At 37.7% G+C, this 26,245-nt stretch overlaps 1 protein-coding gene across 3 annotated transcripts in view; it reads left to right on the top strand.

Annotated features, from left to right (window-relative positions):
* RFX3 (regulatory factor X3) overlaps positions 1 to 25,071 on the top strand; it is a 196,690-nt gene extending 171,619 nt beyond the window's left edge. The window contains exons 10-17 of one of the 3 annotated variants that reach the window (XR_015732265.1): positions 1,106 to 1,221; positions 1,649 to 1,803; positions 16,503 to 16,600; positions 17,887 to 18,036; positions 19,677 to 19,885; positions 21,225 to 21,280; positions 23,114 to 23,156; positions 24,730 to 25,071. Coding sequence is in view for 2 of the 3 variants with exons in the window: in XM_034410324.3 (XP_034266215.1) it covers positions 1,106 to 1,221; positions 1,649 to 1,803; positions 16,503 to 16,600; positions 17,887 to 18,036; positions 19,677 to 19,885; positions 21,127 to 21,280; positions 23,114 to 23,156; positions 24,697 to 24,968 (1,197 nt within the window). In the remaining variant the exon portion in view is untranslated. Of the gene's footprint in view, positions 1 to 1,105; positions 1,222 to 1,648; positions 1,804 to 16,502; positions 16,601 to 17,886; positions 18,037 to 19,676; positions 19,886 to 21,126; positions 21,281 to 23,113; positions 23,157 to 24,696 lie in introns of all 3 variants that reach the window. The other 2 variants (XM_034410326.3, XM_034410324.3) reach the window with 2 other exon arrangements.
* Positions 25,072 to 26,245: the final 1,174 nt, after the last annotated feature.

The following is a 26,245-nucleotide window of genomic DNA, read 5'->3' as shown; positions in this document are numbered from 1 at the left end:
AAAGTCTTCTTTGCATTATGTTAAGTTCTGCCATCATAAAGATCAGTCATGGTTAAGCTGTGGCAAAATGGAAGACGCCAGATGTAAAACAAAATCAGTGTTGCAAACAAAATTGCCTCAAACACTGCTGAAAGATCTGAAGCATTATATGATTATTGGATGAAGCAATTATTTTAACGTGAATTATTTAGAGAATAGTTGAGGGACCTGGCGTACATTCTAGAATGTGGGGAGAGAGAAGCCCAATGCCATTAGCCCATCACCATGAGCCATGGTGGCGGAGAAGTTAGAATGCAGTACTGCAGGCTACCTCTGCTGACTGTCAGCTGCAATTTGGCAGTTTGATTCTCACCAGCTCAAGGTTGACTCAGCCTTCCATCCTTCTGAGGTGGGTAAAATGAGGACCCAGATTGTTGGGGGCAATATGCTGACTCTGTAAACCGCTTAGAGAGGGCGGTAAAGCACTATGAAGCGGTATATAAATCTAAGTGCTATTGCTGTTGTTATTAGAACTTACTCTCACCTTTGCACATCGAGCACAGCTACTACCAGAGGATTGGGGAATGATCCAAAAGATCTGGAAAACATCAGGCTACTCACTTCTGTTGCAGAAGGTGATGGATTCAAGAATTACTTTGTACTTTATGAGGAGAGCTTCTTCTGCTGTCTAGAACGTCACTCAATTGTTAATAGGTGGACAGTGTCAACTTAGACATCAACATTGTCTTCTTTCTCAGTTGATAATTATGGAACTCCTTTAAAATTACTACTTAGCTGACATCATTCAATTTATGTAGGTCAGCCTTTCCATTATCATTTATTGTCTATATTTTTACTGAACTTCTGTGTAAGGCAGGATATATTTTTTTCTTCATATCAGAAATTATTATAAGGATAATCCTTGTGAATGCCATGTAATAAGTCTGTTTATGAAAATGACCAATCGAATGACCCAGCTACTGCATAATTGTGCAGTGCGAAAAAAATTTATTCGGAAATGAGTCCCACTGAGCTTGCTGGGGTTTATTTCCTTATAAACTGCAGCCATGGTATTTATCATTAAATAAAGACAAAATGCAAACCGGTATTTGCTTTGGATTTTCAGGCAATATTGGATGTTGTAGTGAACCTTCAGTTTAGCCTAATAGAAAAATTGTGGCAGACTTTTTGGCGCTATTCTCCCTCAACCACAACTGATGGCACTACTATCACTGAGCCAAGGTTAGTATTTACCTTAGACCTTGGGTATTCGGTTTATAAATAAACAAAACAAAATCTACCTTTTACATCCAAAGGAATGCTGGCCTTTAAATTATTAAAATAAAAAGTTTCATTTTATTATGAGGACTGCAGCATTTAGTTGTATGCATATCATTTTATTTTCTGCGAATAGGACCGAGTTATTTTCTCATGGGATAATTCCAAATTCAAAGCCCATTCTTATCACTGCTGCATACAACTGTGCACCTTGGTTAAAACTATGGAGGCCATGTATCAGCCATTACAGCACAAAACGCCTCAGGGCAACTAAGTGTGTTTCAGACATCTCGAATGTTTTATTTGTAAAAGCTTTGAAATCCATTGTTCTTTTTTAATCTTCATGTAAATGCATTTTCATTTATTCATTTAATACATTTGTTCACACCAGCAATCTGAGTGAAATAGAAAGTCGACTTCCGAAAGCAAAGCTGATAACTCTGTGCAAAAATGAGTCAATTCTGAAATGGATGTGTAACTGTGACCATGTGATGTACCAGGCTTTGGTGGAGATTCTCATTCCTGACGTCCTTAGACCTATTCCTAGTAAGTTGAATATAGATGACGTCTTGTAAGGATTTTTTTTTCCTACTGGTGATCTTTTGCCTACTGTACCTCCCAAGGAACCCGTTAGGAATGATTTTCAAAGCTATAGAAATAGTGTGAGTATAATCATTTTTTATCTGGAGTGTAGAAAAATACACCATACAGTAAATGTTTGACCGCTCTTTTTAAACCTAGATTTCAACATCTAGCAGATACTACTTGAATTGTGGGGTTGGGGTTTTTTGGGTGCGATGAAGCAAATTCTTTGCTTTATGGAGCAAAAGAAATATTCCTTGAATTTTTTTCCTGGTCTATGAAATAGATGTGAGGATTCAAATAGTTGTGGGGTTTTTTGTCAAATTTATTTTATATTTTTCCAACTTCAACTAGGAAAGCTAGCCAGCTAGCCTATAGTGCTAAATCTCCAACTGTGTAATGTGTCTGTAGTACTTTCTCGCCAAAAGAAAGCTTTTTGGTATATTATTGGCAAATGCTACAACTGTATTTTCTCTCCTTGCATGGTTATATCACAATCTGTGTCAGTATACTTACAGAAGAAGGTGTGACCCATCTAAATTCAGTATTTCAATCCATCCCAACCTTGACACAGATGTAGCATTAATGTTTTCTTTCACCATTAATTTTTCAAGTTTCTCAATCTTTTAAAAATGCAGCATCTGCTTGCAAATATTATAGGTTGATTAGCCATCCATTGTTGAAAAAAAAAATCTTTTAAGAGGAGAGTTTCCTTTTCAGTGAGGCAATTATTTAGGCCAATGCAGTGTAGTTTGTTGTTCCATTCAGAAAGTTGATTTACTGTGGTTTTTAACAAAACACATTTCTATTATAAAACATTATCTAAGCATTATAATAAATATTGAATTTTCATCCCATTAATAGTAATAGTCAATAGTTTTGAGAGGAAAAAAATCGATATAATTGCACACTCATTGTGTTCTATGAACAGTTATTTTGTAATTCAGTTAGATGCACTTGTTTCTCCAAGTGATCTGTAACATATAAAGCATTTTTCTTTTGAAGCCAGTAGAAATGTTACTATGGTAATTGTTATAAACATTCAGAAAATGTGTATCCATCTTCGAAGGAGAGTACACCTCTTTCACTTATGAAAGAGACTGAATAAAACCTTGCTATTTATATTATTTTTCGTATAATGTGAGTGTTCTTATGGAGCACAGTCAGTCCATATGTCAATGATGTCTTCTGTATTGTTCTAAAATTGAAGAGTTGCTATAACCAAACACATGGAAATTCTGTTTGTTTTAACCCCTGAAAGCCACAGACAACATTATTTAACATTTGAAATCTAAATACCAACATTTGCTGTCGTCTAAAAATTATGGTAATTTGAATGACATCTATGAGGTTAAATGAATATTAACTGAAGTAGCAACAACAATTTGCAGCTGATATTTATTCCTGGTTATTTACAATTAGTCAAGAATTGGATCTGTGTTTTCATTCTGTTCCATTAAAGGTGTTTTTTTCTCCATTCTGTTACTTGTTTGTTTTGTAATTTATCAAGAAGCTAGCAATTGTTGAGCACCATGTTGTTAAAATTCAGGATGTACTCAGACTGCTGAATTTGAGGGCAAAAGAAGAAGTTTTGTTTCATTGACATCTTTAAATCACCTTCTCCAGGTGACTTCATCCAGCAGCTTGATAGAGATATTAAAGTGTATGTTGAGACTTTGTAGACTCTACACCTTAAGCAGTATCTAATCCAGCTGCAGTTCCTTTGTGTTACATTTTGAAATTGATCCTGCAGATATCAGTGAAATATTATATGACAGGACACCTCTCCCCTTCCCAATATTCATTGCACTAATATCCTGCCTTTTTAAAGACAGAGAGAGAAAGAGAGACAGAGGGAGAGGTGGGAGGGAGGGAGCTAAAGATCCATTATAGCAGGACTATCAAACTCGTGTCCTGCGGGGCGGATGCATCATGTGCTGGCCATACCCATGCCCAGTTTAGTGAAGGGGGGGGAAGTCCCGATACATCATGTGACGCCGCTGTGACAACATGAGTTTGACACCCCTGGGTTATAGGGAACATGGTGTTTGTCCCCCAACATCAACTTATTAGGTTGGCTGTACTGAGAATGAATTCTGTGGTGGACTAAGGATTTGAAACTAATTTTCCATAATCCACAACCAATACCTTCATTATTGCTATATTGTTGGGGTTATGCAGCCCCAATTAGCCTATTATTAAGTCATCCAGATATCATATCATAAAGTGATGCACAAGAGTATCACTACAGATCAAGAGAATGGATTTCAGACCAATGATTAAAAAGATGGTGGGAGAAGGGAAAATGTTACTGTCTCGGCCACTTTCCTAGTCATTGGCTTGACAAACTCTAGTGCTATATTTCTCTTTGACTGTTCTCTTTTACTTAAATAATTAAGTAATCCCATTCAGTGATTTCTTTGGCCAGCACATAATTGGCATCTAGAGAAGATGAGAAGAGAGAATAGTTGAATGAATAAAGCAAACTTACAAGGGGAGCTAGAACTTTTGGAAGACTGCTTTTCATAAAATGCACATACACAGAACATGAAACCAAATTAACCATGAAGTTCAAATGATGGTAGCTCTAATAAAATAATTGATCATATTTACTCAAGTATAAGATAAATTAAGGTTGTTCTCCAAAAAGAGAAAAAGAAGAATGAGACAAAACATATTGTAAACCTATATCATGGTCATCTTTCTTACTACAGGTAATCTTTGACTTCCAACTACTCGTTTACTGACCTTTTGAAGTTACAATGGCACTGAAAAAAGTGACTTATGACCATTTTCAGACACTTAGTAATTGGCATGTATTTATAATGATTGCAATGTTTTGGGGTCATGTGATGACCTTTTGCGACCTTCTGACAAGCAAAGTCAATGGGAAACCCAGATTCACTTAACAACTGTTTTACTAACTTAATCACTGCAGAGATTCACTTAACAACTATGGCAAGAAAGGTTGTAAAATGAATCAAAACTCACTTAACAACTGTCTTGCTTATCAGCAGAAATTTTAGGTTCAATTGTGGTTTTAAGTCAAGGATTACCTGTATATCTGCTTGGTTGCCAACTCTTGCTGAAACTGATCCTGAAGATTTTCTCCTCAGTAAATCTGTGCATGTGACGTATATCTATGTGTACATAGATGAGTATATATATATATATACCCTGGTGAGAAAATACATTTCAAAAAAGGCTAATGTCAGAATTAAAAATTCAGATGATGATGATGATGACATATGCATGGTGTATGTGTTTGTCAAATTAATAAGTGCTAAGCTAATTGAGTAAAATAAGGAAACGCTTATGAGTTTTAATCCTACCACAGTTTGCTGCTCTTGAAAGAGGAACAGGATCAGAGCATACTACCCCAGCTCCTCTCCTTGCCTCCAGATCTGGAAAGTTACAGTCTGCATTGAAACAGAAAGAGGAGGAAACCGCAACTTTCATTTCTGTCTCCCTGAGAATGCGAGCTCTAGAAAAATGCATGGAGTTCCCCAGTTGAAGGGGCTGTTGGTAGTCAATTCCATTTGTTCTTCCCACTGGTGCAGAGGAGATAAGGGTGGCTTCTTACAACTCTACTTCAGTCACTCACTTGCATTACAGGTAGTCCTCAACTTATGACCACAATATGACCACAACAGTTTCTGTTACTAGGTCAGTGATGGGTTGCTACTGGTTTGCCCTGGTTTGGGTGGATCAGTAGTGGTGGGAGGCTCCGCTTACCCTCCCAGATGTCATCAAAAACACTCTGAGCATGCGCAGAACCGCGCGCTCCCGGTAGCGAACCGGTAGCACCGGGATTTGAAACCCACTACTGTGCTAAGTGAGACATTTGTTAAGTGAATTTTGCCCCATTTTACTATCTTTTCTTGTCACAGTCGTTAAGTGAATCACTGCAGCTGTTATTTTAGTAGCACTGTTGTTAAGTGAATCTGGCTTCCCCATTGACTTTCCTTGTCAGAAGCTCTCAAAAGGTGATCCTGTGACCCCAGGATACTGCAACTGTCATAAATATGAACTAGTTGCCAAGCATCCAAATTTTGATCACGTAACCATGGGGATGCTGCAATTGTTGTAAGTGTGAAAAGCAGCCATAAGTCACTTTTTTTCAGTGCCATTGTAATTTCGGACAGTCACTAAACGAATTGCACCTTCCCCATATCCCTTGCTTTCTGTATTATTTCTTTTGGCTTGCATATGTTAGATTCTCTTCTGCTTCAAAGATTATTGTATGGGGACAGTGCAATCCATATTCCTCTCTGGAAAATATAGTAGTGAATAATTTAAGCAGCAGGAATACTCTCTGATCTGATGTTGAAGTCTCATATGAGAGTTCCTCATAACAACAATCAGAATAATCTGCTAAAATTCAGATGGGTGATGTTCTGCACACACACAAACAGACAGCCAGGAGTTAATGAATCAAACAGTCAGGAATTCCTTTAAGATAACAGTCTTGGCAGCAAACCATTAATTGCCTGCCAAGAGATTTTACTCAATAAGGGAGGTTTTTTCTCCTCAGTCCGATATACCAAATTAATTCCACAAAGCAAAGTATTGTCAAAGTCCAGTCTGAAGAAATCCAAAAAGAGATTCTAACAGGATTCTAGAAACACGATATGACTTCCAAGCTTTTCAATTTGTCCGTCAAAAGGCCTGAATAGCTGACACACCCCCTTTTATCCCTTGTGGGGTGTGGTCCAGTGACTCAGCTCAATCTCTGGCCCGCCCATGCCTTTTTCTCTGCTGCGCGTGCTTATCTTTCCGACACTGTCTGGGATCCAGCCAAAACTCATCCCCCTCACTCTCTATCTGCGGCTGCTCCTAAGTGCCTTGCTCCTGGCATATCTCTTGGCCTTCGGAAGAAACCTGAGGCATTGCCAGAGAGCAGGGTCCTAGAGAGGGAGGCCTTGCCAAATCCTCTCCTTCACCTTCTGAGTCCTCTCGCTCTGTTAGGAAAGGTTCGGGGGTCGGAGTCACAACAGGTGATTCCATATTAATGTCTTCCCCTTTAGTAGTTGAAGTCCTGGTAGTAAACCATTAACTCCCTTTTAATAGTGGTCAGTAATCTGAAGTTGGTCAAAAAACTTAAGAGTAGGGAAGACTAGCTTCAACACTCACCCCACCCGACCCCACCCCAAGAAAACATATCCCAATTGTTGTTCTGGCAAAAGCCTAATACAATCCTTGAATAAATTCTAAGTAGTATAGAATTTAACAGACTGACTTGTCCTTGAAGAACAACAAGAGATGATATTACACGACTGAGGCAAGTTATGAGGCGCTGGTTATTATCTTGCAATCCCTATATGGCAGAAGACCAGGTTCTAGAAAGAAATACTCAAAATAGAATTCACCTCCTTTCTGCTCCCTGAGATCATTTAAAGAAGTTCATTTAGAGTTGTAAGGGACTTTTCTTACAGCAAATCAGGTCAAGTCTTGCTGTAGCTGCCCCAGCAGATCCTCGGAATGCATTTTCCTGTTAATGAAGTGGAGCCGTCTGTGGGGTTTTTTTGCTTTTTAAAAGGCCTTAAACAGATCCTATCTTTTTCTATTTAAAATTATTTTAAATAATTTTAATTTTGTTTAAAATTGATACTTGTGTCTCTGTGTGTGTGTCTTTCTCTCTGTGTGTGTGTGTTTGTGTCATTGTTGACTCCTGGCAACTGCCTCGACTAGGCCCTGCAATTTCCTTGTCAAGGTTTCAGAAGTGGTTTGCAATAGCCGCTTTCCTAGGACTGAGAGAAAATGACTGGCCCTAGGTCACCCAGCTGGCTTTGTGCTTTAGGTGGAACTAGAACTCACAATCTCCCATTAGTATTTAAAAAGAAAAATAGTATGAAAAGAGTTTTATTTAAGGTTATCATAACCTTGAAGCCATTTTAAGATTCGAACTATTAATATGACTTTTTCTAAAATGGAATGTTCAGTTCCTATCAAAAGGTTTACAGGATCACAAGTCTCTTCAGTCATAATAATGTATCAGCGGTTATTTGTTAATGATTGGTGAAATTGATAATTTAGTTATGCAAGATTCTTCTCATATTAAAACATTTCTTTTAACAGTCTTCTGAATGACACCAGAGGTTCAAACATTACATCAAGGGTACAATCGGGTGTTCAAAGTTGTCTTAGATCAAGAGTAGGCAGTAAGTGCAAGCATGATGTACCTATTTGGGATGGAATATCAGGCCACAAGTACATAAAGATGGGCTTTGCATATAGCATACATAGTTTGAGATGTCTATAGGCACAGTTTTGAATAGATCTCTATGCTTTTCAGATGATCTGGAAGAATTTTTAGCTACCCATTGTTTAATAACAGGAACAATAAAATGATCCCCCTTTTCTGTATTAAACTGCAAAAATGAAAAACCTTGGGGTAGCCAACAGAATTGCAGGATTATAAGCATTATTTCTTTCGGCATTAAAAAATGTTTCTGAGCACAATATACTTCAGTTCTAAGCCTCTGTGTTTTGTACCGGGACCATTTAGTGGATTTCAAGTTTTGGGGGTGGGATGGAGGAAGCCGGACCTGTGTTATATCTACCTATGCCTGCCATCAAGAATAATAGCTGCATTGGTTTGTAATATCTATTCAGATATAGGAAAACCCATGATTTTATAGCAGAGGAAAGTCATTATCTGTTTCTTTCCTTGTTTCTAAAATAGCAGTAATGATATCAAGGGTAGTAGTAGAGAATCTATAGACAATAAACTATGGTGCAGTGCATTGGAACATGCTGGATATATTATTTTAAGTCTGTCATCTTTATAATTGAGGGAGACAGAAGGAAAAAATTGTTAAGTTCTTGGGATAACTAAGATCAGTGATATGTGAGTTGGCAGGAGAGTTAGGAGGATTGGAAGCCATTTTTTTTCAGCGGGGGGTATTTGGACAGACAATTGGTGGCTGTATGACATTTAGAATATTGGAATCAAAAGCTACTTAGTTGAATTTATGCTTTCTTTAAATGAATGAATGTGGCGTCTAGGAATCTGCTAGGGGAGAGAAAGTGTTGATTTTCATGCTTTTTCCTATCTTAAAGTGCATTTATGAAGTCGAAATTGCGCATTCAAGTCATTTTAACAGCATCAAGCCTTATTATTAAGGCCATTTTTATTTTGGTTTTGTTCTATTTCTCTTGTAAGCTTTCTCAAATAAAACTGAAGAATATTTGAGTGCTAAGAATTAAAGCCATATTGTGCATATCCTTTAAAAGGACTGGGGAAGGCATGCAAAACATCCATTTTTGAATCATTGGAACAGTAATGTTTATTTCCAGGCTCCTGCCATCTACCATCCGTGCAGAGACAGCCCAGCACACTTCAATTGCAGTTACGCACACTCAGAAAAAGATGTGGCAGATGTGGAATGTGTTAATCAGTAAAAAAAATCGATGTTTCATAAACACTCCTTGTTTTCTGAAGGTTCTTTTGTGAAGGATTTTTGCAGTCCAAAAACAGTGTTGTGATTTTCCTTTATTTCGTATGGTGTAACAGGATACAGCATTAACCGTTTTTAAAATTTTCGGTACTCCAGCTTCTTCTTGCTGGGAGATCCTACAGCCAGAATGTGTAGATTATTTAGCTGTGACAAAGTCACTTTGCTCAGAGCACACAAGGAAGCTAGTCTACACTGTGCCCCAGTGTTGTGATCTTTTGATATTATATAAAGAGCACTGTTTGGTATACAGAATAATTGTACTTAGGGTTACCTCAAATTGGCAAATCAATCATACATTTCTGCTGCCTTTAAAATGATTTGGACTACAATTCCTATAATTTAAACATTGGCCATATTGTTTGAGGGCTTATGAGTTTGTAGCTTAAACATCTCACTATTCCTGTTCTAGACAAAATATTGTCAATGTTAGTAGACTCTTATTTTAGAAATGCCTTGCTAAAAACAAAGTTGTTGGTGGTGACGACTTTTAAATACAGCAGAAACCTCTATAGGAGCTGATAGGGTGCTAGACAATAAAAGATAGGAAAATTATAGAGTATCAAATGAACATGGAGAAACCACAAATTTTAAACAATATATTCTGTAGGAGGTAGCCAGTGTAATACTAGCTTTTGAAAATCTGGGGTGTGATGGCAGTGCTGGTGAAAACTATTAGAAAAACAAAAGACAGTAGAAAGCAATATTGTGGGGAAAAGTCATCTTTGATAATGCAAGAACAAAATTCTGTTCTCATTTATTGTTAATGAAATTACGATTGCAAATGCTATATCTAGCTAGCATCAGTCCACTTGTACTATAGTAAATCACTCATCATTTCACAATGTTGCACTCCAGTGTAACTTGTTATTTTATTTTTTATGTATGACATTTAATTGGCATATTGCTACCTCTTCTGATTGGGGGTAAAAATATACAATATTCAGTGACCAGGAAAAATTGAAACTCACATGTAGCTTCAGACTTCATCTCTCATAATTTAGCTGCTTCCACTAAACTGTATTCATTGTCCTGAAGGACTGTTATGTGGAGCAGTGGCAGGAAGGGGAAGGCAAGCTGTTCCACAGAGGGGAAGTTACAACCCAGAAGACCTGTTCCCTGCCATCCTCTCTTTTGATTTCTCACAGGAAGAGAATCTTGGCTTAAGTAGAATAAATATAAAGTTACTACCTGCCTCAAACAGTCTCAGAGCTAATAAGGACCCGAATCATAAAGGGCTACATAGGTTATAACTAGGACCTTGAGCTGAATCTGGAAGGATATTGGAAACTGTGTAAGGCTATTGTAAAAATGGCGTTGTTCTAATGTACTGGCCAGCAGTGGCATTCTGGACCAATTGAAGCTATCAGATTGCCTTTCAAGGACATACAATGTAAAGTGAAGTACGCACTTCAAATACAAGGTGACAAAGACATGAGTTATTGTTGCCATACCTCCTGATGCAGAAAGGGCCACAGTTGGCCCTCAGATTCAGGTGGGCAAACACCATCTTGGCCACATTTTCCACCTGCAGTACTAGCAGGACCTGCAAGACTAAAATAGCCCTCAGACTGCAGACTATTCTTTCAGGGTCAGTGCAATCCCACCCAGAGCTAAAGTTGGAGGGATTCTAGAACCTGAAGATTTCTGAACAAACAGTTGTTCCATCTTGTTTCTTTTCATATGGCTTATCTTATTATTCAGTTTCTGAACAAGGGAGGAAGGACAGAATGGGCTATACCCAGTGGTGGGATTCTGGGGGTTCTAGGGGGTTCGGCTGAACCCTTTGTTAAATTGCTGGCTCGCCCCGCCCCTTGCCCCGCCCCTCCGCACTACTATTTATTCCCAATAAATGGGGCGAACGAGCCAGCAATTTAACAAACGGTTCGGTGTTTTTTTGTAATTTATTGGCCCCGCAGCACACCGAACCGTTTGTTAAATTGCTGGCTCGCCCGCCCCTCGCCGCCTCCCCCCCACGCCTCCCACCCAGCTTGGCTGTCTCAGGAATTCTGGGAGTTGAAGTCCACAGGTTGTAAAAGAGCCACAATTGCCCACCCCTTCCCTAGCCTGAGTTCCGCTGCCTGGGATCCACGTGGGCTGCCACGTGGTTCCCCACCGGCTCCAGACGCAAGTGAGCAGGATGGAGAAAGCAGCTTCCACGCCTTCACTCACCCTCACTCTCTGCTCTGTTGGATCGCCGGCCGTTCGTTTACCCCGCCCACTCCCAATCTATTGCTGCCTCCGGAGTCCCAGCTGATGGCTAGAGGAAAAAAAACTTCAAATTCTTGCCGCGGGGCTTCAAAGGGCCGCCCTATAGCCAGTGGTGCAGCCGAACCGTTTGTTAAATTGCTGGCTTGCCCCGCCCCTCCGCACCACTATTTATTGCCAATAAATAGTGGTGGGCGAGGGGCGGGCGAGCCAGCAATTTAACAAACGGTTCGGTGTTTTTTTTGTAATTTTATTGGCCCATGGAGCTTCAGCATAGGCTAATTAGCCCCTTGATTCTATCGGCCTCCCGGCTCTCAGCTGATTTGTCTCAGCTGTTTTGCTCAGGGCTCTGCTGCTTCCTTGCAAAGAGTCCTGGAGCAATTTTTTTTTCCCTTAGCTATGCTGAAACACGAAACTGAAACTGCTTTGCTGTTGCTGCAACGTTGGAAAATTAGGCAGGCAGAATTCTTTTCTTTTTCCTCACCAAAAAAGGTAGGTGCAAACAATGGGAAATTTAGGGAAAGATTTTAAAACACAAAAGAAAAAAAGCTCTATTTAACTAGGGAATTTAATAATTGAGATACTATTAATTGTATATTTCTGAAAGCAGAAATGGTTAAGTTGTGGTTTGGAGGAATATATGGGGGAAATTATTTGGTTTATTATTATTGGTAAATATAATTAATTGATTTGTAAGAAATTGGATTGCATGGAAATAATTGGAATATTCATGTTCATATTGATTAATATACAAAAAAGGTAGTTATATAACTAATTGATTTATATTAAAATGTTGAATTTATATTAAACAACTAATATTACATAATTAACCAATGTGAGGATGGATATAAAAATAGATGACAATGGGAAGGGGTATAATATAGAATAGAAGGGAAAAATTGAATTTGATTAAGATTAGAGATGAGGATGAAGGGTAATATTGGTTTTTTACAAAAATAGATGAGGAATAAATATGGCAAAAAGGAAATATAGAAATTGTAAATTTAATTGAAATGACTAAACACTGTTTAAATTTGTGAACCGGCCAAATACTCTGTTCAAAGAAAATACATTGTATGTTTGTATGTGTGTTTCTAATTATTGCTATTTATTCATATTTGTTCTCTTTTATTCTTTAAAGTTTAACAATTCATTCTTTATCTTAATATCTTTATATTTGTTTGGGGTTGGCTTTCTTCCCTTTCATCTTTTTTATTGTACAGCAATCTTTCTCCTCAAACCTACCACCTCTCTCTTTTCTTTCCTTCTTACTTTCTCTTCCTCCCCCTCTTCTTCTCCTCCCTACTTCCTCTTCCTTTCTCCTTCTCCTCCTCTCTTCCTCCCTCTCTTACCCTCCCTCCTACTCTAATTTCTCTTCCCTTCCTTCATCCCTCTCTATTGCTGTATCCTTTTGTGCATATGGACTACTCAGAGGGCTGAAAAAGTTATTTTTGACTGGTCCTCGCACTTTTGACCAGTCCTCGAACTTACGACTGTCCTCACATTTTACGTTTTTGCCCTATCTTGTCACCATGGTGAAGAGAAGCAGTTGTGAAATGAGTGACATGGTTGTTAAGAAAGCTGCACGGGATAAATGTGAGGATGGTCATAAGTGTGAGGACCGGTCAAAAGTGCGAGGCCCAGTCAGAAATGACTTTTTTCAGCCCTCTGAGTAGTCCCTATGCACATAGCCACGCCCACCCGGTCACATGACGAGCTAGCCACGCCTACACAGTCACGTGACCAGCTAGCCACGCCCAGCCAGTCACATGATTGTCAAGCCACACCCCCAACTAAGTCACGCCCACAGAACCTGTTGTTAAAAAAATTGAATCCCACCACTGGCTATACCACCATCATCATCCAAAAATTCTACCCTGTTGACTTTGCTGACGTTTGTCTATGAGCTATCCACAGCTAACAAGAACTTTCCCTTTCCTACTCTTGTGTGGATTACAGGTAGTCCTTGATTTAACAACAGTTCATCTAGTGACTGTTCAAAGTTACAACAGCACTGAAAAAAGTGACTTGTGACCACTTATGACTGTGGCAGCATCCCATGATCATGTGGTCAAAATTCAAACGTTTGGCAACTGACTTATATTTATGATGTCCCGGAATCCCACGATCATCTTTGGAAACCTTCTGACAAGCAAAGTCAATAGAGAAGCCAGATTCACTTAACAACCATCTTACTAACTTAACCACTGCAGTGATGCATTTAACAAATGTGGCAAGAAAAGTTGTAAAATGGGACTACACTCACTGAACAAATGTTTTCTTAGCAACATAAATTTGGAGCTCAATCGTGGTTGTAAATCAAGGACTACCTGTATTATCTCTGTCTATCTTATCTTCTTATCTATCTTATCTATCTTCTTATCTTCATTTGTACCCCTTCTTATTGGTATTGTTGTTGTTGTTGTTATTGTGTTGTTTTGTATGTACACTGAGAGCTTCTGCACAGGAGACAAATTCCTTGTGTTTCTAAACACACTTGGCTAAACAAATCATTCTATTCACTCTGCTGTTCTTCGCTCCGTTCTATTCATCTAAAAATGCCATATAAATTTAAAAGTATTTTTGGGATTGAAATAAAATTATTTGGATTTATTTGAAATGGGACTCCTCTGAAATGGTTAATTATTAAAATATTTTTTGTGTATTTTTAAAATAGTATTTTATGGGTCTTGACCTTGTTACCTTTTTATCTTCCCTGATCATCTTTCTACCACTCTGCTATTTAATTTTAAAGTGGGAACATTTTTAGTACTGTGTTTATATAAAACATTTTATTATTTTTGATACCCTTAAATAATGAGCAGCTGTTTTGTAACTTGTTAGTTAATCCTAATAAAAGTATTAAACAGCTGCTACTTCATTCTAATGTTATATTCCAGGGTAAGTAGTTTACTCTTTTAATCTCTAAATCTCTAGTCTAATCTAGCCATCCATTTAGCTACTTTGGTTTAAAGGAAAATATATAACATTAATGTTGCAATTTATTACAGTTTAAAATCAAATGTCAGATACATCTCTGAAAATTAATAGCCTTTTTAGCCTATCAAATATTCATGCTATTCTAAAGAATGGTTTCTGTGGGCAATAACTATGGCCTTTGTTAGTGTAAACAATATTAAACATTACTCTTCTTAATTTATATTATAGCTTTTATTTTTATCTTGGATTACTATGGGCCTTTCTGCAAAAGGCACCAAGACAATGTAACAATGACGTTACAGAGGTAATTTTCTGTGGTGCATATAGGAAATGCGGCTTTCACACTTTCTGTAACAGAGTCTTGCAAGTAGCCAGTTCATTTGCTCGTATGAGCCATTTCACATGGCCAGATTTCTCTGGTACTTGTGAAAGCCATCTTGGGAGTCCTCCAGCTCTTCCCAGCAAGGAAAGGGAGAGTGGCATCTCAGCTACAATGGAAAAGGATAGCCTTGGCAATTTATGGTAGGGGGAAAAATCAGGAGGGTTCTCCTAGCAGCCTTTTCAACAACAACAACAACAAAGGATAAACTGCAGCTCACAAAAGCTTGTTTTTAGTAAACGTTACTTGGAAAAAGTACCACTGGCTTCCTCCTGATTTCTGAATTATATCAGAGGGTCTTGTAGTATTTGTGTTCAGATGTTTAGGCAGCCATCCATGTTTTCTCCACTGGGCCATCAGAGAGAGTAAGTTCCCTTCTGCCCCATTTTTAAATGCATTTTTTATAGTTTTGGAAGATTTGTCCTCTCTAAAACATTGTTATAAGTTTGTCTGTGTTTGTATGTCTGATACTCTTTTGACTATGTAAATAACATAATTCATTTGACTACATAAATCATATAATTCGTTTCCGTATACTGGAAAGGACCAAAGCAAGCTGTATCTGTTACAATTCTGATTAGCCTGCCATGTCTTCCCACAGAATACTCTATTCCTGGGTTTTTCTTTCATTTTTCTTCCTAACAGCCGGTATGTTGTGGCTATTAAATAGACAAGCCTCAATTGACTCTGATTTGGGGAACAAAGAAGCTAATGCTTTTTTTAAAAAAAATAAACACTGTATATCATACACTTCTGGAAATCTCAGGGTGTCCATAAATGTATAAATACATAATGCTTTCAAATAGATGAGGGATAAAGTAAAGATTTGCTGTTTAAAGAAAAATACTGAAAGATCATATTAGTCATAAAATATTACAATGTATCTAAAACAACTTCTTGAATTGGGTTATAGGATGAAAATCATTCTTTTCAAAGAATAGTTAAACATTCAGTGACTGCTTAGTATTACTTTTCATGCTTAAATTTTAAAACCAAATAATACATTTTAAGACACTGCATTGTAAAAACTAATGTTTACCAAACAAAATTTTTCCCGCAGTTGATCAAGTTATGATGCATGATAGTGTGCATACACAATAAAATACATTTCTATAGGATAGTACATAAAGCACACCCAAATATTAGCATTCTTTTCCTACCACAGAAATGTTTAAGAGTGAACAATTTATTACTTTTAACTTCACTGCAGGATCAAATGCCTTCAAGAAATAATATGTAGCCTAGAGTAAGATTGTCACATTTGTGTTCCTTTGTGTATTGAAGAATTAACAAGTCACTGATTCTGATCTGGGATCTACATTTTACTGCAAAAATGACCCCATATTTTCAGGTTGATTTTGGGTCCAATATGACAAAATACTCCTTTATACTAAGAATTTCTGATTATAGTCCAAAGTTACATGGCATAGACACATGATTAGCATCTCAGAACAGTCACTGCAGCCCTCAAGATTTGCTGTTCTATAGGTATGTTGTAATAGAATAGCGCTACTTATAATTATGTGGTATTTCTTTTCTGTGTTGATCAGTAACATGCATTAGCATTTGCTCTCTCCCTTTACAATTTAGTTGTAATATTCAAGGACATTGATCTGTCAATACATTCATGCCTTGACTTTTTTTTTTTCATTTATTGTGTGCTTACTTTTCACGCATAGGTGCCTTGACCCAAGCCATTCGCAATTTTGCAAAAAGCCTTGAAGGTTGGCTTTCCAATGCCATGAACAATATTCCCCAGAGAATGATTCAAACCAAGGTAAGCTAAAGAGTTACCCTTGCTTTCAAAATCATTTGCAACAAAAAAGGTGTTACAAATACTAATAATTCAACATTACCTCCTCTATTTCATTTATAAAAAGACACTACAAAAGAATCCTTTTAAAAAACGGCGTAGAATCTGCTTTTGGTTTTATATTGCCAATCTATACTGTTCTTTAAATTTTGCTGTAGAACGTTCATTTACTGATATCTAAATCACTAGTTCTCAGTCTGTGGTCCATGTGAGGCCTCACCCAGGTGGTTCATGGGAAATAAATAATGTAATAATATAATTTTTCCACTAAATATAGTGTCATATATGTAATATATTTGTGAACTGGCATAATAAACATTAGAAATACAGTAATACCTCCAGTTAGCAGACTGCTTTGAGAAAGGAGATTTTTAAAACTGTTCATTATACCTGAATCTATCTAATTAACATAATTTGTATAATTTGCCATAGATTTTTCAGATGGATTTGCCAAATGAGATTTTTCCATTATTTGAGGGAGAAATTCAAACTGAGATTTTTGTCTTTTACATGTGAATATCTATGGAGATTCTCACTCATCCAGGTCATGGTGGTCCCCAAGGTGTTTTTTCAAAAGGTAACTGGACTTTGTTTTTTTCTTGAAGACATTTCGCTTCTCATCTAAGAAGCTTCTTCAGTTCTAATTCAGAAGTGAAAAAGCTTCTTGGATGAGAAGCAAAATATCTTCAAGGGAAACAAAAGTTCAGTTGCTCTTTGAAAAAGCACCTTTGGGACTTGCATGTGAATGGAAAGTTTTACAGTAGTTGCTCTTGTAATATAATCTCTAATCAACCAAAGACTATGTGAAAAAGGGTATTTTAAATTATGTGCTCAAGTGGTGATCTAACTGGTAAAAGCTTTTGATGTTGCTGTAGTAGTCTTTGAGAAGAGATTTGCCTCTCTAGCAAATATTTACTGAAGGATTCTAGATGGCATAAGTGCCATATTCTTTAGATTCTTTATATTTCACAGCAAACTGGCACAAGTGTGTACCACAATATTCTAAGATGGTGCTTCCTTTGTACACTTTTTGTACGATATTGTTTTTATTTACCTTGCATTATTAACATTACTGTTATCATGTGCACACATCTCCAAAAGTCATATTCTCATCAGATTTCTTTATAAGACAATATTGGCATAGTTGGGTAATATTTCTCGATAAACATGATTTATTTGTAAAAGTTGCTAACCAGCACCAGCTTTATAAGAGAATAGGAGTATCAGGTCTTTTTCTTTATTTTTCGCAGGTTGCCGCTGTAAGTGCCTTTGCTCAGACTCTGCGAAGATACACATCTCTTAATCATCTGGCTCAGGCAGCCCGAGCTGTCTTGCAAAACACTTCTCAGATTAACCAGATGCTCAATGACCTCAACCGTGTTGATTTTGCCAATGTCCAGGTATGACATGACATGACATGGATGCTTTGTTTGTAATTCTTTGGTCCAGTCATTAAGGCACCAGGCTAGAAAGCGAGAGACTGGGACTTCTAGCCCCTCCTTAGGCATGAAAGCCAGCCAGGTAATTTTGGGCCAGTCATTACTCTCAGCCCCCACAGGGTTGTTGTTGTTGTGGAAGGAGATATGTTTGCTGCCTTGAGTTATTTATAAACAATAATAAAAGTGAGGTAAAAAAAACCTAATACAAATTTTAAAAAGCCCTCCTTGCATTTGAATTTCAGAGATGCCAGGGAAAGTTCAGTCTAGAGCAGGTGTGTCAAACTCAAGGCCAGGGGGCCGGATCTGGCCAACGGGATGCTTAGATCTGGACCACGGGGCTGCCCTGGAAACAGCGAAGGACAGGCCCGCAGTTCCTTTGCCAGTGAAAACAGAACTTGGGCGGGCTGTGTGCGGCCCTCCCGAGCTCTGTTTTTGCTGGCAGAAGGTTGCAGGAGGCCATCGCAGCCGAAAATGGATCTTGGGAGCCCATTTTCACTAGCAGAGCACTTGGGCCACCACAGGCTCCCCCTGACATGAGTGATGTTGAGCTGGCCATACCCACCCCGCCACACTACCCTGGCCCCCCAAGGTCAAACACAACCCTGATGTGGCCCTCAATGAAATCGAGTTTGATACCCCTGGTCTAGAGAAAACCTGCCACAATAATCTTTTGTTTTTGCAAGAAAAGATTCGTGAAAGATTTCTGTAGCTCATTCTCCCCCCACCCTCCCAAAAACCTACTCTGATTTTTACCTGTTGACTTGTAGACAATGAAGGGTGTTTCTTAACATCCATGATAATATATCTGTGGCCGATATCTATCTATATCTGCCAAAGCTTTAGAAAAAAAAATGTTTAGCAGCCCATTTGAAATGATTCATTTTTTTAAATACAACCCATTCAGTAAAACATTCCAATGTTCAGCAGTTCCATTTCTCCTCTTCTCCTCCTCCTGCTATTCCACCTTTGAAACCTTTTTCAATCCTTTCCGAATCAACAGAATGTTGGAAAGACATTATGTGAAGGAGCTTGGAATTGGGTCTGCCAGCCAAATTACTCTATGAAAACTAAACAAATTTAGATTGAATTTAGTGTATAGAAAGAAGCAGCTGAAAAAAAACATCAAAACTGAAAACGAATAAAATTGAGAGTAAGGATCTGTTGAGAAAACTATTTCAGAAGAAAAACCATCCTTGCATCACTATGGGATGGGTAGTTGAACTCAGAATGCTGTTCACTGCTTTGTTCTAAGACAGGAATGGGCAATTTTAAGACCTAAAAGTCACCATAGTTGCCCACCTCTGTTCTAAGCCTTCCTTCTCTTTTCAAGTCACATCACCTCCAGTGGAAGAGTTACAACCTATCCAGAGTTTCCCATTACACTGATGAATACAAGCATGCACAAGGGGAGAGCAATAACATGCAGAGTTATTTTATTATCCGGAAGAAAATTCAATGTCCTCTATCCCTTGATTTGTTCACTGAGTACTTATTCTTTTTTTTTTGTTTTACTCATTGTTTTCCCTTCTAGGCATCTTTAACTTAAATTTAAATCGGGCACTTGAAGCTCCTCTGTTAAAACTTTTTTTGAATTGGTACAGGAGCAGGCTTCCTGGGTGTGCCAGTGTGATGACAACATGGTACAACGGTTAGAAACAGATTTCAAGATGACTCTTCAGCAGCAGAGCACTCTGGAGCAGTGGGCTGCCTGGCTTGATAATGTAATGATGCAAGCACTGAAACCATATGAAGGAAGACCTAGTTTTCCTAAAGCAGCACGCCAATTTCTGTTAAAGTGGTCTTTCTACAGGTCAGTGCCCTGATTAAAGAGGTTATATTTTGTCTCAGTCCAGTAGGGTAGCGCAGTGCTTTGAGTTCAAAGGCCAAAAGGTGCTTTGAAATGCATAGAAATGGGCATGTAGCACCTGTTTGCCATTTCTTTAAACATTTCTTTTGTAAGAATCATGCAGCAGGTATGAGGTCCCGAGAAAAGACACAGCTGCTTTAAAGCATCACAGAAATACAATGTGCTTTTGAATGTATACCAACTGGATCATAGCTCTCAGCCATAAGTGATCATAGATGAGGCTGTACAACTTTGTTAATGTACCATATCGCTAATAAAAGTAATATTGGGTGGGGAGGGAAAGACGTGTCAATAAGCAGCAGTGGAGCTTGGATTTATGCATTCTTCCCTCCACTCCTTTCTTTTCTAATTAAGCCTTAGTGCGACTATATTTTCATCCTGTTCTTTGCTTAAAGTAACCCATTTCTATTGCCTCCAAAGTAAGAAGAAAGAAAGTAGGTGAAGACAACCCTAGAAGCCTGCTTCAGACAGTTTCTAATATCCTAACTTCAGGGGCTACTGCCACCGGCAGAAAACATTGAAGCATATTTTGAGTTTACAAAAATGATTTGTTACGTTTTCATTTTTAGTTGATGTTGCTTATAAGCTGAATTTGTATTTTAAAGGGAAAGGAGAGAAACAGAAGTAGTCCATCAACCAATAATAAGAATGCTAGTTAAGTCCAGCTGTATATGATGAGTCATTTATATAATAATTATTAAAGTGCTGTCTAAATGTAATGCCTAATTAAGAGATAGGCAATCAAGAGGTCACACGGGGCCCTTCACCTAGGACAAGGGTAGGCAACTATGGCAACCATGTTGGCTCAAGAAGTCAACAGGTAGCAAAGTTGCCATAGTTGCTCTCCCCTAGATTCATGTAGACCTTAGTCACATTTAAAAGCCATTTAGGGAAATTAGTTTATACTTCTGGCAAGAGTTATCTGAATCTTGAGACAGAGAAAAGAGGGAATTTGAAAAGAAAAGAATGACCCTGCCCACAACTTGCCATAGCTTGGCCAGTCTTCAGCATGTAGTATAACACCCCTTTCTTTCCTGACAAGAAAACTAACTTTACTTTTAAAAACCATTGTCCTCTCCTGGCTTAAATAATGTAATTGTTAGAATTATGTTGGATGTGTCAGAAATTTCTGGCATATTTATTGGATGATAATGTGTTTCATTTGTATTTTCATCTTGATATAGCTCAATGGTGATTCGAGATTTAACTCTGCGCAGTGCTGCTAGCTTTGGTTCTTTTCATCTGATCCGTCTGTTATATGATGAATATATGTTTTACTTAGTTGAACATCGGGTTGCTCAAGCCACAGGAGAGACACCTATTGCAGTCATGGGAGAGGTCAGTCTACAGTTGGAATCCTTTACCAGATAATTTAACATCAAAAAGGAGTAATTATCTCATTAAGTTATACTTAATTAAGTAAATGTGTTTTCTAGGAGGTAAATGTGGATCAGTTATAATTAAATTCCTTTCATCTGAGATTTAGATATAATGGATGTCATCAAGTTTCAGCTAAGTTGAATCTATATAAAGCTCATATAGAAATTCATTTTCTTTTGTTTGTACATTCTGATTATATTTATTCACACTAAATACTGGATCGAGTATTTTGCTGTTACCTTTCAGATCCTGTGTGAATTTCTAAAATCTTATGTTCATTTCTGAAATCTATGGTCCTTCTTTTTAAATTATAACCTTCCTGAATTGCCAAATATTCAAACTTTTCTCCTTGTTTTTTTTAAACGGCAGTTTGACACTCAGAGTTAAAAAATTAATTAAACCTATTTTCTTGTATTCATAGAAATAAACAACAAATAGTAATATTTTCATCCTTAGTAAGATTTTTTTTTTCTGTCACCCAATAGTTATTTTTTAATTGAAGATGATGATTAGGTTTTTTATTTTTGTTACATCACAAACTTGTTTCAAGAGAACTTGGGAAAAGGTGATGGTTCCTTTTTGAAGCACAAAGTAATAATATATCTTATATATGAAGCATCAACACATTTGACCATGTTTAATATTCCACAGCCATTAAGAATATGCAAATATTCTTTCTTCATATACTTCATTACTCTTCTTTCTGGGTCAAAATGAAGAGTGTACATTATGAAAATAAATTCAGAAGTAGGCAACACGCGTTATTTACTTTTATTCACAATATTAGGCAATACATCTAGTTTTTTGTTCACTATTTAACATTTTGTCATTCCAAAATGAGGTATGTATTTAAGTTTAGAATAGAAGGCTTTGTGGTATGTGTTACAATAGTGCACAGAATAGTTTCATGAGACTAACAGTAGAAACTCAAATAATTAGGAAAAATGATTTAGAGATTACCAAAGATGAGCCAAAGTCATTGATTTCCAACTTCAGAATGGTCTGGTTCCATTCCTGTTAGTCTCGTTTTTAAACCAGAAGCTGGATACGCATTTCAGAAGAATCAAGCCTCTTTTCAGATCTGGATTGCTTCTGTAAACCAGTGGTTCCCAACCTGTGGCCCGTGGATCCCTTGGAGGCCATGATGTTGTCACATGGGGTCCAAAAAGGCTTGAAAAAAATGCTAGCATTTAAATCTTGAGTTAAGTTTTGGTGGTCCGTGTCCATAAAAGGTATTTAAAGAGGGGGCCTGAGGTGAAGAAAAAGTTCTAAACCATTTTTAATTTGAAGGATTCGCTTCCAGAAATCCCTGAACCACCCTGGAAGGAATGGGACAATTCGCTATGGCCAACTCGTCACAGGGCAATTTATTTAATTATTTAAAATAAATAAATAAAAATATTTTATTTTTTGTTTTTCACATTTCATTTGGTCCCTATTTTTGCATCCTTTCTTTAATGATTCTATTCCATCATTTCATTAATATTAGTGTAACTCTTGTCCCGCAGCGTGTTGGCTATGGCGAGTTGTCCCATGACAAGTTGGCTGTGGCTAGTTGGCCGTAGTGAGGTGGCCATGGCAAGTTGGATGCAGCAAATTGTCATAGACACCCCTCCCCCCCCGAATGGCATAATCTGAAGGATATTGTAATTGTTCCATTTGTGAATAAAAAATAGTCATACTTCTTGGGAAACATAGTTATGATTAGATTTCACAGAGGATTTAACTGATACGGAAAATGCTAGTATAATGTATTGTATTAAAAGTTGCTATTTTGATTTTCTTCCACAGTTTGGTGATTTAAATGCTGCATCTCCTGGAAACATGGACAAAGGTTAGCATACTACAGATCTTCAACTTGATTAGGAAATTATAAATGTATTTCTTTACTATATTAATAAGCCACTCCTTGTTTTCTTAACTTATTCACTTTTTTTTGTATTTCTACTTAATCTGAAAGCTTACTTTGAAGGCTGGGAGATCTTTTTAAAAGATCTAGTGAACTATAGCGATCACTACAGTTTAACTATGTTTTATTAAGTAAACTGCAATTGACAAGGGTCTCATATAACATACTAATCCACAATCTAGTCACATTATGATTTGTATGATGCGTGAATCCAACCAGTGGGATTCTGAGGAAGAGCATCTCATACAAAGGTTCTTTCACTCGATGAAACATAGTATCCATTTAATTTATTGACAGCATGAGCAAATTTCAACTGAATTTGGTATATTAGTGGTTGTCGTCACTTAGCAACAGTAATTTGGACTGGAAACTCCATTGTTAGCAATGTGGTTTGAAGTGAAAAAAAGCCATGTAATCATACTGTCTATGGAGATTCTCAGTCATCCAGGTCATGGTTGTCCCAAAGGTGCTTTTTCATAAGGCAAGTGGACTTTGTTTTTTCTTGACGTTTTGCTTCTGATTCAACTGAACTGAACTGAAGATGCTTCAAGGAAAAACAAAGTCCAGTTGCCCTTTGAAAAAGCACCTTTGGGACATGTGTTCATATTACTTAGTGATGGTGGTCCTGATCAGTGGTAAAATCCGGCCGGATTTATCCGGTTCGCGCGAACCAGTAGCGCCAGCAGCAGGAGGCTCCACACACCCGCCGGGATGTCATTACATCCCGTTTTTTACCCTTTGCACATGCGCAGAAGACTCTGCGCATGCGCAGAAAAGGTGCACATAGCGCGCACGCTCTCCCATTCCCGAACCAGTAGTGAAGGTAAGTGAATTTCATCGCTGGTCCTGATTGCTGTCATTGAGCAAGGACTTCACATGAGCCCCTCTGACTCCCTGCTAGCTTTCCCATTAACTTTGCTTGCGGGGAGCCAGCATGGAAGATTGAAAATTGCAATCTTGTGATTATGGGGATGCTGTGTTGACCATAAGTACAAGGTCCAATTGTAATCATCAGTCGTTCAGAGCCATTGTATGTTGAGACACTTACTGAATGGTCATTAAATGAGGACCATTTTGAACTTGTGCACTGGTTCAAGTCCTAGTGATCCATTATGGAAATAAGGTAACAGTCTCCACTGAAGTAGTTACAAAACATGGTAAAAAATTGGGTTCATTAGGATTCATTTTCGCACAAGACGTGATTTCTGGTCACAGAAAGGAGATTGCTTCCTTTACTTGCAGTCCCCATAGTAGAAATAAAGGTGGGAGCTTAAGATGCTGCCGGGGAATAAGCATTCATCTACAAATACAAGGACTGACTAATTAATAAGGAGAAAGCTGGAGAGTGCACATATGTAATTTACCTAGGATTGGATTTGGACACAGAGACTATCCAATTTAAGTAACTTGACACTTTGCTACGGTTGTTAAGTCTTTCTATCTCATTGTAACATGACTCTTTCAGATTGCAGGATTCATGGTGATTTTATTTGTGCAGATGAAGGCAGTGAAGTTGAAAGTGAAATAGATGAAGAGCTGGATGACTCTGGAGAGCCACAAGCCAAGCGAGAGAAGACTGAAATTAGCCAGGCCTTTCAGGTGGGCTGCCTGCAGCCGGTACTCGAGACTGGAGTACAGCAGAACCTTTTGAACCCTCTTCACAATGAGCACATTGTCACAGCTACTCAAACGATCAGACAGTGTAGTGCGACTGGAAATACATATACTGCGGTCTAACAAATATTTAAAGTTCTTTTTTCAGATTGTATTAGCCCTCTTGATGTTGGGCATATCATAGGGGACGGAAGGGATGCAAAAAAAAAAAAGATTTCTGAAAGTCGACTATTGTCAAATTTTATCTGTACTTTTGCTGGAGTTGTGAAATGGAATGGGTCTATGTATTTGGTCAGATTTGGGGGGGGGAAGGTAAATACAATCATTTTACACTGGCCGCTTAATATAAAAAATTTTCTTAGTTTCAAAAGTCAAGAAGCATTTTTGCGAAGATTAATGTTAATGTTTTTTGTCCTCTTTATAATTAAAAGTAATTTAATTTTTTCATAGTTTTTACAAAATATTTTAATGTTAACTGTTAGTCATGGTGATTTCGTATAAATAGGGTTTTTAATTAATTGCACTCTGAAATATCAAGAATTTTCCTCTTTGATTTACACTGGAGGCACGCTCGTTTGATAGCAGCTGCGTTAGAATTATTATTAAAAGGCAGCTTTTGTTGGAGAAAACTGGAAAATAACTATTTTGATACATTTCAGAGTGCTCAACAGATATATTGGAAGATTTATTATAATTCTAGAGAACATAGATTGTCTTCTTTCTCAGAGGAAGAGTGGTTCTCACTGTTTGCAGGATAAATGAGAGCTCTGATAGCACATGGTAATGTGTACTTAATAAAGGTACAGATGACACCATTATGGACAATTCAAGCTTCCTTAAATCAGTTTCAAATTTTGGGATACTAGCTCCTCTCTCATAAGACTACTGATTTCAGGTACATTCTGCCCAAAAACTGACTCTGTGCAACCTCCATTCGTTTTAATTAGAGTTTTACAAGATTTGAATTAAGGCATCTTTGATTTCCAGTGAGAACACGATCATCTTTAAACGAGTGGAGGTCATGTTACAGAAGCATTTGCTGGGTTCTGCACCTCATATACATATGGGACCACTACCCAGATGCTTTCTGCTCTTCAGTGGGGAGGTTGGCTACTGAAGTTTTTTTTAAAAAGCATCTTGATTCCTTCTTTAAGTGTACGTGCTACTTATGCTGAACTGGACATGCAGGAAACCATTCCTTTCAGATGACTTTTTAATTCTATGTCCTTTTCCTCATGATAGTTCAACCTGCTGCTCTTGTTAAAGATAGTTTATAGGATGCAAGGAATGTAGCAACCTGCATTGTAATTTTGCTCAGAATAATTCCTGGTTCTTAAGTGGATTTCATTTTATATAAAATGTTTTAAAGGCAGTGAAACTGGCACATGTCACTTGTACTT

This window comes from Pantherophis guttatus, chromosome 2 (assembly GCF_059756535.1).
Source record: "Pantherophis guttatus breed Tessera chromosome 2, ASM5975653v1, whole genome shotgun sequence".
Taxonomy (NCBI): domain Eukaryota; kingdom Metazoa; phylum Chordata; class Lepidosauria; order Squamata; family Colubridae; genus Pantherophis; species Pantherophis guttatus.
The sequence above is the reverse complement of the archived record's forward strand: the minus strand, read 5'-3'. Positions and strand labels throughout refer to the sequence as shown.